The sequence below is a fragment of the Somniosus microcephalus genome, chromosome 17, assembly GCF_052327205.1.
Source record: "Somniosus microcephalus isolate GS21.2 chromosome 17, FLI_Smic_1.0, whole genome shotgun sequence".
In the NCBI taxonomy this organism is placed as follows: domain Eukaryota; kingdom Metazoa; phylum Chordata; class Chondrichthyes; order Squaliformes; family Somniosidae; genus Somniosus; species Somniosus microcephalus.
The window spans coordinates 21889363-21905670 of record NC_141003.1 but is presented as its reverse complement, the minus strand read 5'-3'; the positions used below and the strand labels follow the sequence as shown (position 1 = coordinate 21905670).

The 16308-nt window shown below is 43.4% G+C and overlaps 1 protein-coding gene across 3 annotated transcripts in view; it reads right to left on the bottom strand.

Annotated features, from left to right (window-relative positions):
* The window catches only part of LOC147105563 (zinc finger protein AEBP2), a 68082-nt gene that overhangs the window by 15406 nt on the left and 36368 nt on the right, over window positions 1-16308 (bottom strand). For all 3 annotated transcript variants that reach the window (XM_086010037.1, XM_086010038.1, XM_086010039.1), the window contains exons 5-6: window positions 14793-14860; window positions 4226-4339 (exon numbers count right to left, since the gene is read on the bottom strand). In XM_086010037.1, coding sequence (XP_085866163.1) covers window positions 4226-4339; window positions 14793-14860 — 182 coding nt within the window. The remainder of the gene's footprint in view (window positions 1-4225; window positions 4340-14792; window positions 14861-16308) is intronic.

Genomic DNA, 16308 nt, shown 5'->3' with positions numbered 1-16308 from the left:
TTGTTCTCTTTAGACTGTACAAGATTGATGCAGGCAGATTAAACTGTCATAACCAATCCAGCCACAAACACAAGCTATCACTAACTCTGCCAGCTCCCAGCTCCCAGCCCACAGGCACTCCAATTCAATTTTTGCCATATAGTCACACAATCTCCCATTGTACCTTGCTTGCACCTTCCAAGCGGTTATTCATTCCAAGCATCATCAGCCATAAAACAAACACATTGACCATCACAAAATATGCCCTTTTAGTGCATGCAGGCAGACTCTCCCTACTCCAGCACTGGCTACTCTTTTCACCCAGCTGATACTCAACATCTTCCTTGCACAACATTTCCAAAAGGATCCAGCCACAACCCAGCCTTCATTCAGTACCATATCAAAATGTGGACTGAATACTAGTCTCATACATGTTGTTTCATATCTTAAGTACTCTTACTCAAAAATACTGAGCCACTGCAATATTTCTCTTCACATTTATTCTAGCATGCCCTTTTGCTACTTGTACAACCTCCCAGGAACATGTTCATATACCACCTTAGCATAAATTGCCACCCTTTCAATCTTCCTTAATCAGGCTTTTCTCCTTGTACTAGGAGCATGAAAATGATAGCACGCGAGCCAAACATTCCTTAGCTTGGAACAGAATAAAAACATTCCCAGTATCGAGGAACAATTCGCACTAGTACTGCACATGTATTGCTCAAGAAGTCAAACTTCACAGCTGGTGAACGTGAAAAACAAAAGCCTCAAGACGATCAGCCTTCCTCTTGATTCCTCCCGATGCAGTGTAGTTAAACGGCATTCTTTGTGACACCAAGTATCAGTGCCCCAATGCATTGCTTCACAAAAACACTCTTAAATGGAAATAGTGTTCGATGAAACACTGTCTTCTCTCTCTGCCTCCACTGTGCTTCACTAAATTTACATTACTTTGAACTTTCACTCAATGATTTATGAGAATATCTTAAGAAAAAAATCTGGGTGCTCCAAAGATCACATTCAAAAAGCCATTATAATAATGATGATTCTGGCACCAGAGTATGCAGAATGCAAGTTTTTACCCACAATCCCTCAGATGATTAGTTCATGACCTCAGCGGCGTCACCGTGGGAAGACTTACTTGACTGGAAGTGACGACTAGAGGCAAAAAAAGGAAAACAAATGGAAATCTCATTTGTAATAATTTACGATTTTGTAATGTTGTGACTCTTGATATTAAAATGTTACTAACAGGGCTTTACCCATTTGAAAGTGGTTTTTAAAATTGTGACCATTTACAAGGAGTCTTTTGCGGAGCTGAGAAGCTGAAGCCCGTCAAGGATGCAAGTTCACATCTGTGTGTCCTCCCTCTGAGCTTCCATCCAAGTTGTTGCCAATGTTTTTCTTTCAAACTATTCGGAGTAGGCAGTAGTAATAGCCTTTCACACTGGGATCTGGGTTTAAATCTGCGCACGAGCAATTGGGATAAATTAACAAATTAGCAAGCCCAGTGCTAATTATTAATCAGATGGCTTTAGTTTTATCCTAACGGATGGCCTTGAGCAGTCTTAATCTGGTTTGCAGAGGGCAGACATCTACTCTGAAATGTCAAGACCGTTAAAAGGCGATCAGTGAAGGAAACCTGAGAAACAGCGACACCAAATTGTTTCAGGCACTTTTTGAAGTTGGAGCTTAAGTAACCTGTAAGCAGAATGCAAGGTAGAGAAGAATACCAGTCGTGTGGTAGCTGGCTGGTGCATTTTGTACCATCATCAAGCACACAGAACAAAATATGTTAACCTTCCAGCATTCTCAACCTTTCCACTAGCAATGTGCACAAAGATGGTTTTTAAAAAAAAACTAGAAATGAAAAAATATGCAATAACACACCAAGATCAAAAGACCAAAGTCACATCATTAAATAAGAGCCATCTCAAAAATGTTCACTCCTACACCAAATGTAATTCAACACAAGTCCTGATGCAGATCAGCCTCTCCCCCCCCCCCCCCCAACCCCCACCCCCACCCCACCCCAAAAGATTTGCAGACTAGTTTCACATGGTAGGGTTTCAAACACAGAACTGCAATGATGAGATCAGGCAGTCACTTTATCTCAGCTTTGCAAACTAAATTCCTAAACAAGCATTTCTAACTAACCAATCAGTAGGACGAGCAAGAAGAATTATATATTGGGGCAACGTCTTCAACTATCCCACTCATTTTAAAGCTGTTCTTCTTGCATATTGAAAATTAAGCAAGCCTGCCATTCTAATGTATTTAAATAGCTGCCGTTTTCTCAAACAAGCCTGGATCAAAATCAGCTCAACAAACTTAATTTCAGTCAGCAGCAAGATCTTTATAAATAACCATGACATTTAGATGGCAAAGATTGCAATAATTAGCACTGGGCTTGCTAATTTGGAAATAACAAAGATAGACGAGGGTTTGGGCGACATTGGGATGAGGCCAGGGCAGAGACAATGACATTGTGGACATGGAAATGGTGCAGAGAATAAGGGTGCACTTTTTGAAAAAGGGGGGGGGGGGGGGGGAGGAGCAAGAGAGAGAGGGGCTAGGACAGCTGTTTTGAGGGACAAGAACAGTAGCGCCCTGGTGAGTAGTCATAGCCGCCCACCGGAAATTCAGTTTGCGCGCCCCAGAGGGAAGCGCGGCGCTACTGGAGGCGCCCTGCATCCCTCTTGGGGCGCTGCAGCTGAACATCGCTGCGCAACGTGCCGCAGCGCCACGTGCTGCGGGCCTTCCTCCCCTTCTTAAAGGGGAGGGGCCTTGTGCAGTGCGATCAAGGATCGCGAGTGCCAGCAAAAGAGCCCGGCACCGAGAAGTGCCGGGCTCTTGGAACGCAGTCGGCACTCCGCCGGCGGGGGGGGGGGGGGGGGGGGGGCGGCTCAGGAGGCCGGGGACGGCAGCGCGGCGAGGTGCTGGCAGGTGACCAGCAAAAAAAATGGCCGCCCCGCACCTCTCTTTTAATTAGCGCCTCTACTGCCGCAGGTAGGCCCCCCTGAACCGGTTGCAAATAGCGTCCGGCGTTAAAGCAGGGGGCGCAACTAAATATCGTGATCGGGGCAGTAGCGGGCGCTGCGCACACCGATGATAAATTTAGCGGGAGGCGTGGCCAGTGGCTTCCGACCCACTTAGCGCCCTCTTAAGGCGCTAACAGGTGGCGCAGCCCACTGAATGTGTCAGTGGGCATTGGGTTTAGGAAAAGTAATTGTGTGGTCAAGATTTGGGAGGGGTGGTCGAGGGTGCTGGAGGTGGCTGGACATGGTAGCAAGTAAATGCAACATAAATGTTATCAGCTCAGGGAAGTGAGAAGGAAGCAGAAGAAATAAAAAAATAAGTCTCAATCCACGAGTTCTGCTCACTTTGTTACTTAAGGTGCCAAATAATGGTATTTTTCCTGGATGAGAGACCAGATGATCACTTTTTATGACAAATGCTTGAAGTCCTCCCTTTAAAAAGTATAGTTTGCTTCACAACACTCCAGAACTCTTAACTTCTCACACCTGGACTCCAAAGTCTAACAAAAACACTTCAACCCAAGTAGTTATCCTCCGATATTAAACAAAAAAAAAGTAAAAATGTGCAGCTACATTGAAGAATACAACCCAGTGGAAAAGGCAGTGTCCCACCACACAGCAACTTCAACGAAAATTCAGACAACGGCCTCATTTTCAAACAGGAAATGCATCCTCTCGGTGGATTACCAATGAAGTGTGGTGATAACCTGCAGCGCTGTTTGAGTGAGGGGAGTCATTTTGGCCTCAACCGAGACCAGGATCTCCATATTTCCTTTGCCCATCATGAAAATAGAAAACATTATCTTTGCTGATGTGTGTACTTAGTGGATTAAATGAAACCCCTCAAAGGATAATGCCCTCGCACGTTTTATCCAGACTACTTTTGGTTTTAACTACCATATGGAGATAAAAGAGTAGCTATTAGAAAAAGTGTTAAAATATAATTAGAACTGCATGTGTGCTTGGGGGGGAAAAAAACAGTATGGCACTGTTAAAGCAACACAGACATTTATCTGGATCACTGACACCTTCAGTGGAGAAATAGTTTGGCACATTTAGGTACACAGGTACTAACAATTGCATCCATCCACTGAAATAAATCACCACGAGAATCTTGGTGTAGTTTATTACACAAGTTACAACTGAGAGAGACCATGCACTGCTCTAAAAATAAATCAAGCTGAGCAAATAAACCTCAATCTTACCGGTATATGTTTGGGTCAAGGAGCAAAGCAGCATCCTGTGGTAGTTTTGACAAGTGAACTGTTTTTGTCCTCAGTTGAGATCTGTCATTTTCATTCACCCACACATCAGGCAGACTGCAAAAGAAAACATCAAGACATTACTTCAAAAAAAAGGGATATTTGCCTTTAGCCCAGATCGGTTTTAAAACGATTCACTCGTGTTTTATCAGATGTCACAGCAGACTTTAAAAAAATTCCAGTGTGCTGCATTTTATTTAATTTCAGCACAATTTTCTTGAAAATTATGCAGTATTCGCCACTGGAAATATGTAGAATGTTCACAAAACTCCAATTTTTGCAATTTTAAACGAAAAACTGTCCCATCAAATTACACTAGGATCTCAAAAACCCATTTATTATCAGTGATAATTTGAGGACAACAGGAGTTAGGGCTGTCAGCATTTCTTTTTCTTAACTCACCACCACTGCTCTGCTCCGACTGGCAAAGTCAGCTGGGCATGGAACAACCAATTTATCAATTGTTCTGCTAGCTCATAGCTCTCCTATTCACTGGCTCGTGACTCCAGCATCCATATCCTTACAGACCCCAGACAGATAGACAAAAAATGTTCCAACACTAACCACAGTCCCCTGCCGACTGAGATGAACGCATATGTGCACACCACCAGTATATCCATCAGCATTCTCAATGGTGCTACTGACTTAAAAGATCAGAACAAATTATGCTTATCTTTTTAAAAAACCAGCCTCCTGTAATTAGCCAATAGTACAGATAGCACCCACCCCATTCTCCAGCAAGGAGCTGATTTGAACAGAATCATAGAAAAGTTACAGCATGGAAGGAGGCCATTTCGGCCCACCGCGTCCACGCCGGCCAACAAAGAGCTAACCCGCCTAATCCCACTTCCTAGCTCTTGGTCCGTAGCCCTGCAGGTTAGAGCATCCCAAGTGCACATCCAAGTACTTTTTAAATGTTGTTAGGGTTCCTGCCTCTACCACCCTTTCAGGCAATGAGTTCCAGGCCCCCACAACCCTCAAATTCCCCTCTAAACCTTCCACCAATTACTTTAAATCTGTGCCCCCTGGTTTTTGACCCCTCTGCAAAGGGAAATAGGTCCTTTCTATCCACTTTATCTAGGCCCCTCATAATTTTATACATCTCAATAAGGTCTCCCCTCAGCCTCCTCTGTTCCAAGGAAAACAGACCCAGCCTATCCAGTCTTTCCTCATAGCTAAGATTCTCTACTCCCAGCAACATCCTTGTAAATCTCCTCTGTACCCTCTCTAGTGCAATCGCAGCTTTCCTGTAATGTGGTGACCAGAACTGCACGCAGTACTCTAGCTGAGGCCTAACTAGTGTTTTGTACAGTTCAAGCATAACTCCCCCCCCCCAATGCTTTTGGTATTCTATGCCACAGCTAATAAAGGCAAGCATTCCGTGTGCCTTCTTAATCACCTTATCCACTTGGCCTGCTACCTTCAGGGATCTGTGGACATGCACTCAGGACAGGCGCTCGAGTCTGTGGCAGGTCAGACAGCTGGAAGCGCAAGTAGGCTCTGAGCGGACAGATCAGCTGTTCTGATGCGGTCTGATTTTGTTAGCAAGAGCAGGGACAATGGAAAGTGTGTTCATTTAGCTTCCCCTTAAGGCATCTATGCTATTCACCTCAATGGTAGCGAGTTCCACATTCTAACCAGAAATGTGAAAAAGACTTTGGCGAATCTTGTTGGGGAGCCAAAGTTGATTTTTACTTGCGGCACATAGATATCTATCTTTGAACAACTGCAAATGAAAACTTTAGGGAAGCAAATTTAGATTTTTGCATTCTTTCAGAATTGTACATCAGTACTCAATTTTGTGTTTGGTCACCTTTCTTCCCGACTCCGCTGTTCTCCAAAAAAGGACTGAACTTCACAGTGCCCCTAATGTTGGAGACCGCATTTTGTGCAAGATATTGCAGTACGTTCGAGTGGAGCATACCGTATGGTTGTACATTTTAGTAGGAAGAATAAGGATACATAAATCACTAAAAGTAGCAACACAGGTTAACAAGACCATTTAAAAAAAGGGCAAACAAAGCACTAGGGTTCATTTCTAGAGGGATAGAATTGAAAAGCAGAGAACTTATGTTCAACTTGTATAGAACCTTGGTTAGACCACACTTGGGAGTGCTGTGAACATTTGTGATCTCCATATTACGAAAAGAACATAGTCACTGGAGATGGCGCAAAAAAGATTTGCTAGAATGATCCCAGAACTGAGGTGTTGTACTTATCAGGAAACATTGAACAGGCTGGGACTCTTTCCTCTAGAAAAGAGAAGACCGAGTGGTGACCTGATAGAGGTCTTCAAGGTTATGAAAGTGTTTGCTAGGATAGACAGAGCAGATGTTTCCACTTGCAGGCGCGACCAGAACTAGAAGCCATAAATATAAGATAATTACTAATAAATCCAATAGGGAATTCAGGGCAAACGTCTTTACCCTCACAGGGGGGGTGGAGGGGGGCTTGCTAGTGCTGTTGGGGAGGGTTTAAACTCATTTGGCAAGGGGGCAGGGTGGGCACCAGGATGTAACATTAGAAAGGAGAAACAAGGCGCACAAAGGATTGGGAGAGACAGATAGCACTAGAGTAAGAAATAGTATGGTATTAGATGGGGTCAGACTAAGAATACAAGGTGGTCTAAGATAGGTTTACAATGCACATGTGTAAATGCACAAAGCGTGGTAAGTAAGGTTGGTGAGCTGCAGGTACAAACAGCCACATGAGAATATGATGGGACGATAACTGAGACTTGGCTCAAAAAAGGGCTGGATTAGGTACTAAATATTCCTGGATACAAGGTGTTCAGGAAAAGATAGGGAAGGAAAGAAAGGAGGTGGGATGGCAGTATTGATTAAAGAGAATATTACAGTGCTGGAGAGAGGAGGGGTCAAGGACAGAATCTATTTGGTTAGAGTTAAGAAACAACAGAGGTGCCATTACACTACTAGGTGTATTCTATAGGCTGCCAACTAGTGGGAAGGATATAGAGGAGCAAATTTGCAGGGAAATTAGAGAGAGATGCAAGAACTATAGAGTAGTGATAATGGGAGACTTCAACTATCCTAATACAGACTGGGATAGTAATAGTGTAAAGGAGAGAGAGGGGGAAGAATTTCTTAAGGGTGTTCAGAACTTTCTTGATCAGTACGTTTTCGGCCCAACGAGGAAGGAGACATGGCTGGATCTGGTTCTGGGGAATGAGGTGGGTCAAGTAGAGCAAGTGTCAGTAGATGAACATTTAGGGAACAAGGATCATAGTATCATAAGGTTTAGATTAGCTACGGAAAAGGACAGGGAGCAATCTAGAGTAAAAATACTTAATTGGAGGAAGGCCAATTTCAGTGGGTTGAGAATGGATCTGGCCCAGGTAAATTGGAATCAAAGATTAGCAGGCAAAGCTGTAATTGAACAATGGGCTGCCTTTAAAGAGGAGATGGTTCGGGTACAGTCGAGGTACATTCCTACGAGGGGGAAAGGTAGGGCAACCGAAGTCAGAGGTCCCTGGATGACGGAGAGAAAGATGAAGCAGAAAACCGATATAACAGAAAATGCTGGAAATACTCAGGCCAGGCAGCATCCAGAAAACCGATGTCAGGTTGAGAATACAAGTGAGAACGAGGCTGAATATAGAAAGTTCCGAGGGGAAGTGAAAAAGGAAATAAGAGGGGCAAAGAAAGAGTATGAGAATAGATTGGCAGCTAACATAAAAGGGAATCCAAAAGTCTTCTATAGGCATATAAATAATAAATGGGCTGTAAGAGGGGGGATGGGGCCGATTTGGGACCAAAATAGAGACCTACGCATGGAGGCAGAAGGCATGGCTGAGGTACTAAATGAATACTTTGCATCTGTCTTTACCAAGGAAGAGGATGCTGCCAAAGTCATAGTGAAAGAGGAGGTAGTGGAGATACTGGATGGGATAAACATTGATAAAGAGGTGGTACTAGAAAGGCTGGCTATACTTAAAGTAGATAAGTCACCAGGACCGGATGGGATGCATCCTAGGATGCCGAGGGAAGTAAAGGTGGAAATTGCAGAGGTACTGGCCATAATCTTCCAATCCTCCTTAGATATGGAGGTGGTGCCAGAGGACTGGAGAATTGCAAATGTTACAACCTTGTTCAACAAGGGTGCAAGGATAAACCCAGCAACTGCAGGCCAGTTAGTTAAACCTCAGTAGTGGGGAAGCTTTTAGAAACTAGAATCTGGGACAAAATTAACAGTCACTTGTACAAGTGTGGCTTAACTAAGGAAAGCCAGCACGGATTTGTTAAAGGCAAATCGTGTTTAACTAACTTGATTGAGTTTTTTGATGAGGTAAGATTAAGGGTTGATGAGGGCAATGCAGTTGAAGTGGTGTACATGGACTTCCAGAAGGCGTTTGATAAAAGTGCCACATAATAGGCTTGCCAGCAAAGTTGAAGCCCATGGAATAAAAGGGACAGAGCCAGCATGGATACAAAATTGGCTAAGTGATAGGAAACAGGGAGTAGTGGTGAACGGTTGTTTATCAGACTGGAGGAAAGTACAGTGGTGTTCCCCAGGGGTCGGTATTAGGACCACTGCTTTTCTTGATGTATATTAATGACTTGGAGTTGGGTGTACAGGGCACAATTTCAAAATCTGCAGATGACACAAAATTTGGAAGTATAGTGAATAGTGAGGAGGATAGTGATAAACTTCAAAAGGACAGACAGGCTGGTGAATGAGCAGACACATGACAGATGAAATTTAAAGGGAGAAAAGTGTGAAGTGATACATTTTGGTAGGAGGAACAAGGAGAGGCAATATAAACTAAATGGTACAATCCTAAATGGGGTGCATGAACAGAGAGACTGGGGGTATATGTGCAGAAATCGTTGAAGGTGGCAGGACAGGTCAAGAAAGCGGTTAAATAAGCATACAGGATCCTGGGCTTCATAATTGGAGGCAGAGTACAAAAGCTAGGAAGTTATGATGAACCTTTATAAAACACTGGTTCGGCCTCAACTGTAGTAGTGTGTCCAATTCTGGGCACCACACTTTAGGAAGGATGTGAAGGCCTTAGAGAGGGTGCAGAAAAGATTTACGAGAATGGTTCCAGGGATGAGCGACTTCAGTTACGTGGATAGACTGGAGAAGCTGGGGTTGTTCTCCTTGGAGCAGAGAAGGTCGAGAGGAGATTTGATCGAGGTGTTCAAAATCATGATGGGTCTAGACAGAGCGAAATTGTTCCCATTGGCAGAAGGGTAGAGAACCAGAGGACACAGATTTAAGGTGATTGGCAAAAGAACCAAAGGCGACACGAGGAACAACCTTTTTACGCCGTGAGTGGTTAGGATCTGGAATGCACTGCCTGACAGGGTGGTAGAGACAGGTTCAATCGTAGCTTTCAAAAGGGAATTGGATAAGTACCTGAAGGAAAAAAATTTTCAGGGCTACGGGGAGTGAGACTAGCTGAAGCGCTCTTGCAGAGAGCCGCCACGGGCTTGACGGGTCGAATAGCCTCCTTCTGTGCTGTAACCATTCTATGATTCTATGCCACAGTACTGAAACTGCTCAGTCACAAATGACATCCTTCGCTCCTCATCCTTTGACATTGGAGATCACTCCATCCTCCTCCAACGCCTCTCCACGGTCATCCAACTGGGTAGGACTGCACTCATCTGGTTCCATTCTTATCTATCTAATCGTAGTCAGAAAATCACCTGCAACGGCTTCTCTTCCAGCTCCCGCATCGTTACCTCTGGTGTCCCCCAAGGATCTAGCTGAACCAGACGGTTCGCAACCTTGGTGTCGTATTTGACCCTGAAACGAGCTTCCGACCACATAATTAAGACCGCCTATTTCCACTTCTGTAACATTGCCAGTCAACGCCCCTGCCCCAGCTTGTCTCCTGCTGAAACCCTCATCCATGCCTTTGTTACCTCTAGACTTGACTATTCCAACGCACTCCTGACTGGCCTCCCATTCTACCCTTGAGGTCATTCAAAACTCTGCTGCCCGTGTCCTAACTCGCACCAAGTCCCGTCCACCCATCACCCCTGTGTTCGCTGACCTACATTGGCTCCCGGATAAGCAACACCTCGATTTCGAAATTCTCATCCCGGTTTTCAAATCCCTCCATGGCCTCGCCCCTACCTATCCCTGTAATCTCCTCCAGCCCCACAACCACCACCAGCCCCCCCACCCCGCCTTCACCCAGAGATATCTGTGCTCCTCTAAGTCTGCCCTCTTGAGCATCCCCGATTATAATCACTCAACCATTGGTGGCCGTGCCTTCTGTTGCCAAGGTCCCAAGCTCTGGAATTCCCTCCCTAAACCTCTCCGCCTCTCTACCTTGCTTTCCTCCTTTAAGACGCTCCTTAAAACCTACCTATTTGACCAAGCTTTTTGGTCATCTGCCCTCATTTCGCCTTGCGTGTCTTAGTGTCAAATTTTTGTCTTCTAACACTCCTGTGAAGCGCTTTGGGACATTTTACTACGTTAAAGGTGCTATATAAATACAAGTTGTTGATGATTCACTTCCACTAACCAGTTATTTTGTACAATTACGTCCACTATCCAGTTTATATATACACATGAGCATTGCCAAGATGAATGCTTTATATTTCTTTCAAGGGAGTGGCAGAACTTCAGCAAACTGGGTGGCTTTCACATCACCCAAAGGAAGCACAAGGAAGAAGTAACCTCAGTTATCCAGAACATTCCTAATAAGCACCAGGACAATAGGCTCTTGTATAAAAGTGCTGAGGCAGTATCAGATTAACAGTTATGCTGAATATTATTGGGACAAAAATAAACCTATGTTTAAGGAATAGTTCTGGGATTACAAACTGATCAGAGCTCTAATGCTGGACAACTCACTTACCTTCCGGTGTCTAGGAGAAATGTATGTTTTCACCTCTTAGAAGTTTCAATTGTGCTTGCTAATGCCTTTTAAACAAGTTGGGTATAGTTCACGACAGTGCAAACTGTACAAATCTGAACAGTAAGTACTTGGCAGAGGAATTGCCGTCAGTGTGTGGGCAAGTGCTGAATGGGCAGTTTCAAGGGCCAGTGTTGCAATCCCCACTATCTCTAATTTATACCAATGGCTTAGATCCAGAAGCTCAATGTGAATTGGTTAAATTCACAAGACAGCGAGCAGGAAGATGTTGAATCTAACTTGGGAATTATAAAATGAGTTAGATGAGATATGCTAGTTGACTGATCAATGGTGGGTAAAAAAAATTACAGACAAGTGTAAAGTACTGAAAACAAGAACAAAAAGAGCGATGTGACTATTGCATGAATGGTGTTGAATTAGCAAACTATAAACTTGAAAGATCATGGGATTTTAGTACATTTGGAACTTATGTCCAACCACTGCAGAGCAATCAAGGCAACCAGAACGCTGAAATTAGAAGTTTAACATTTTGGTTGTAGAGCTTGTAGTCTGACACAAGGCAACACCCGAAACGTAAAGCGGTCTTATATGCTGACGGACCTGCTATGTATTTCTATAATTTTGTGTTTTTATTTAAAGTCTTCAGTATATGCAGTTAAAAGAAAAAACTAGCTGCAGGTTGCAACCTGCATAGCATTCCGGTCAGATCACACCTTAAATATGTTTTCTGGTCAGCAAGATTCAAGGGAGATTCAAGTTGTTGAGCGGACGTTGCAAGTTAGGATATGAGTTTTGGATGAGCTGTAATTTACGGAGCATTGAACATGAGAAGGTCAGGAGAGCATTGGAATAGTCGATTCTGCAGGTAACAAAAGCACGGATGGGGGTTTTAGCAGCAAATGGGCTGAGGCCGGGGCAGAGACAGGCAATATTATGGAGATGAATGTAGGCGGTCTTGGCGATGGAGAAGATATGGGGTCAGAAGCTCAGTTCAGGGTCAAACAGTCATTCCAACAACACGTCGTGAATGGTACCATCAGGTCAGTGATGGGTAATTTTGAGACAAACTGCATGCTGACACATCTCTGCTGTCCGAGGTGTACAACAGCTAATCACGTGCTAGCTGTTTAAGTGCAATGTTGGAGGTGTGACAGTCGCATCATTTTTATTGAACGGAATTAAATATACAGGCTAGATTGAAATTACTCCACATTACACAAAAAAGGGAAAAAAAGTTTAAATTATAATTCAGCTGCATTCTGAACTGCTCCCGAGTACATTTCTTTGTTTGTCAGTGTGCTAAGCTCATCTTAAATTAACTCTGCCAGAAGTTAAAAACTGTAAAGAGTCTTAGCTTGGGTTTTGCATCTCCCACATTTTACTTGAAATGTTTCTGCTACAAGATAGCAATAGGTAGCCAAGCTTGTCCAGCAGCAACACAAAATCTTTTAGGATAGATGGAATCCTATTAGAAAAATGAACATTTCTATCAATTGAGGAGATGCCCCAACGACATATTCATTTTACCATGAAGCCAACTTAATTTAACTTGCATCATATGGCACATGATACATTGCTAGTTTGGAAACATTGCTAGTTTGGAAAGTAGTCACTAAGAACTTAAACCAAAATATCACATTTTATTTTAAAATACCACCAACTAGTCTTTGGAAAAGATATGTACATTTCATTAATAAAATAAGCTTCAAGTTGTTTTGTATATCGTAGTGATCATTAGTTACGTATTACTAACTTAGAACAATTCTTTAATAAAGCACAACAAAAGTTTACACTTACATCTGCAGTCACAATGTTTTTTTAAGGATAAACCATGACAGTCTGAAATACCTGTTCTTTCTCTGGCATCATGCAGGAATAACTAAAATACAAAATGAACCTCAACTCACTTTCCTCCAAAACTCTAATCAGGTCTGGCAGTATTTCATAGTGCTTTGAAAAAAAATCATAGAATTCTATCAAATTCAAAGCCTATTTACTAATGCATTACTTGTAAATGTTACAGCCGAACAAATTTAAATGCATTAGATGAAATATTTCCTACTCAATGGATTGACGTCAACAATTCAATCTTATTTCATGCCATTCTTCATAAAGCAGTATGTGGCAAACCTTTTGTTTGTTCAACACAAATGCATTGAGAAATTGGCAAAAACTTCTACAATATGCTGAAAATGACATACCACACTCCTCTCTCCAAAGCAACAAATCCATTCCTTTTTAAAGCTAAATGCCCCATAATTTAGTACACTCAGACACAAGCTGGGTGCCATCAACAATGCACTGGCAACTACAACTTCAGTGCAGTACTGAGGGAGTGCTGCATCTTTCGGATGAGGTGTTAAATTGAGGCCCCGTCTGCCTTCTCAGGTGGACGTAAAAGATCCCATGGCGCTATTTCGAAGAGATGGAGAGTTCTCTCCGGTGTCCTGACCAATATTTATCCCTCAACCAACATCACTAAAAAACAGATCATCTTGTCATTATCTCATTGCTATTTGTGGGAGCTTGCTGTGTGTAAATTGGCTACACTTCAGAAGTACTTTATTAGCTGTAAAGTGCTTTGGAACATCCAGAGGTCGTGAAAGGTGCTACATAAATGCAAGTCCTTTCTTTTAATAAACCTTGCACATGAGTAATTGGAGACATGACGTGTGGCGAGTGTAGCAGGCTTGGGAGGAACAGGTGACTTTGGACCTTATGTTTCCAAAGCTCTCCACCACTGGGGTTTTCCTTGCCTCGTGTCTGGCTCTGTTGTAGACTCACTAATAAGAGATTGATAGCTATAATTAGTCAACAACTCCATTATTGTTGTATCATTCAACTGCCCGGATTGTAGGTGGTGAACTAGACGGACCGTGGTATGTTTTCATCTAGCAGTTCCTATGCTGTTCATTAACTAGGCCAAAACATCCAAGGGGTAGATAAATTGATAGTTGGTTTCATACAGCAACCAGAAAGCACAAGGTAACAATCACAAAAAATGAAAGGGGAAGTTTAGACAAATTTACACACGAGGGTAGTAGTATGTGAAATTCTCTGCCAAACAGTTGTTTAGGCAATGTCCATATAAATGGGAATTCGATCGTTGCTTGAAAAGGAGCATCTAAATGGTACGGGAGCAAACTGGAAACTGGGGTTAGACTTAGAATCTGAGGAAAAACACCAGTGCATACTTGATCAACTGAATGACTAATTTCAGGACTTCAATATTCCATGGAAGAAAAAAACCAAACATGCATTTATATAGAACCTTCACTACCTCAGCGTCTCACAGCCAAGTAAGTACTTTTGAAGCGTCACTGGGGGGCCTGAACCCAAAATCTTTTGACTCAGGCGAGACTGTCGCTACTGAGCCCAGGCCGATACTATGACCTCTGCTCCAATGCTAGGTCTACAACCCAGGTTCACGTACATTAACAAAGGCATCTAAACTTCTTATGCAAAACTGTTTGTTTGGTCTTAGAGGCAAAAGTACCCTTGCTTCAACAAAGATTGCACACCTGAAGTAAATATGTTTGTACCCAACTTTAACACAGTACCCTCACAGCTACCTTGTGTGAAACTTGGTGACATTTGAACATGGATTAACTTTTGATCTGAAAAATTAGTGGCACTTTCAATTCAATGACTTACATGTCTTCTGGTGTCCAGTGAAGCAGCACTTTCACTTTCCCAGAATCCTCCCGCCTCCGTGCTATTACCTAAAAGAGATTTTTTTTTAAATTCAAGCTGAGCAAAAACAAACAGGCAATGTAATTTTACAATGAAAGAAACTGCATGAAATGATGATCTACCATTACGATACGAGATTCCAGATGCATCTATATTTTGCTGCCACTTATGAGTGCTTCCTAGAAATACAAATTACCACTGCAAACTCAAAACCTCAAGATTTCAGCACAGATACAGACCAAAGCTCAAGCCTCATGGACTTCAATTTTAAACCAATCGAGGGCAAGAATCGCTTCGCAGGAATATTTTCTCCAGCTCCCAGTGCTCACAACAACACTTTGTGCAGACTTATGGACAGTCACCGTATACTGTCCTCCACCAATGCCACTTAAATGGTTGCGAGTTGGTGTGCAAAGGCAACCCAGGAACAAATCTTTGAATTTTGCTCACGCCCGCCCCCTACCCCCCCACCGCCCCTGAAATATTATAACTACATTATAATGCAACATACTACAGCCCCAAATGTATTAGGTTAGTCGCAGAGGTTACTAATACAGCAACAATGGATTTATCGCATAGTTTTATTGAGAATTGCCCAAACTGAATCAATCATCTGAAAACAGAAAACAGACTAGACTAATAACTAACTTCATTCCACAAAATTAAATTAGGCAGTGGAATCTGGAGTCATGTATACAAAATTCCTCACAACTGATGATGGTGCAAAAATACCTGGATGCATAAAAGGCCTAGGGGGGGAGAAATTCAGTATCGCCCCGTTTGGGGCGCGATTATCGGCTGGGCGCAAATTTTAGCGCCTGGCGCTAATTATCGCCTCCGACCGCAAACTTGGCTTTTATCACAAATGGAGGTGACTGGAGCGCTAAATCAGGTGCTACACACCTGTCTTAGGGCGCAAAGGCCGAGTAGCTAACTCAGAGCGCGGGCGCAGCACGTGATGTCAGTTAGCGATGAAACACAGAAACATTGGCGCCGGACAGTTCTTAAAGGGGAGGGTCAATCTTGCTCTCCAGCCACACCCTGCTCATTGGAGCCTCGAATCTCGGCCTGGAGAGACCCGTGACGACATTTTCCAGCCAAGGACTATGGAGAAGGTGAGAACACAAGCTCAGCGCTTCAGCGAGCGGGCCTTGGAGGCTCTGGTTGGCGTGGTGGAGTGCAGACTCCTGAGAGTGGCAGGGGGCCTTTGCCGCGCAACTACAGAAGAGAGTGTGAAGGGAGGTGGCTCAGCACGTCTCCTCCAGAAGCAAGGTGCCCAGGACCCACATTCAATGTAGCAAAAAGTTCAACGACCTCACTTGGGTCGTCAGGGTGAGTGGCTTTTATTCAATACCTCTCCATCCCTCCATCTCAACCTCACTCTATGGCCAGAGGATCTTAAAACCCCAATGCCCAACACTCATCCAACTCCTATGGCCCTCTCATGAAACACACACATATTCCACACTTTGCATAT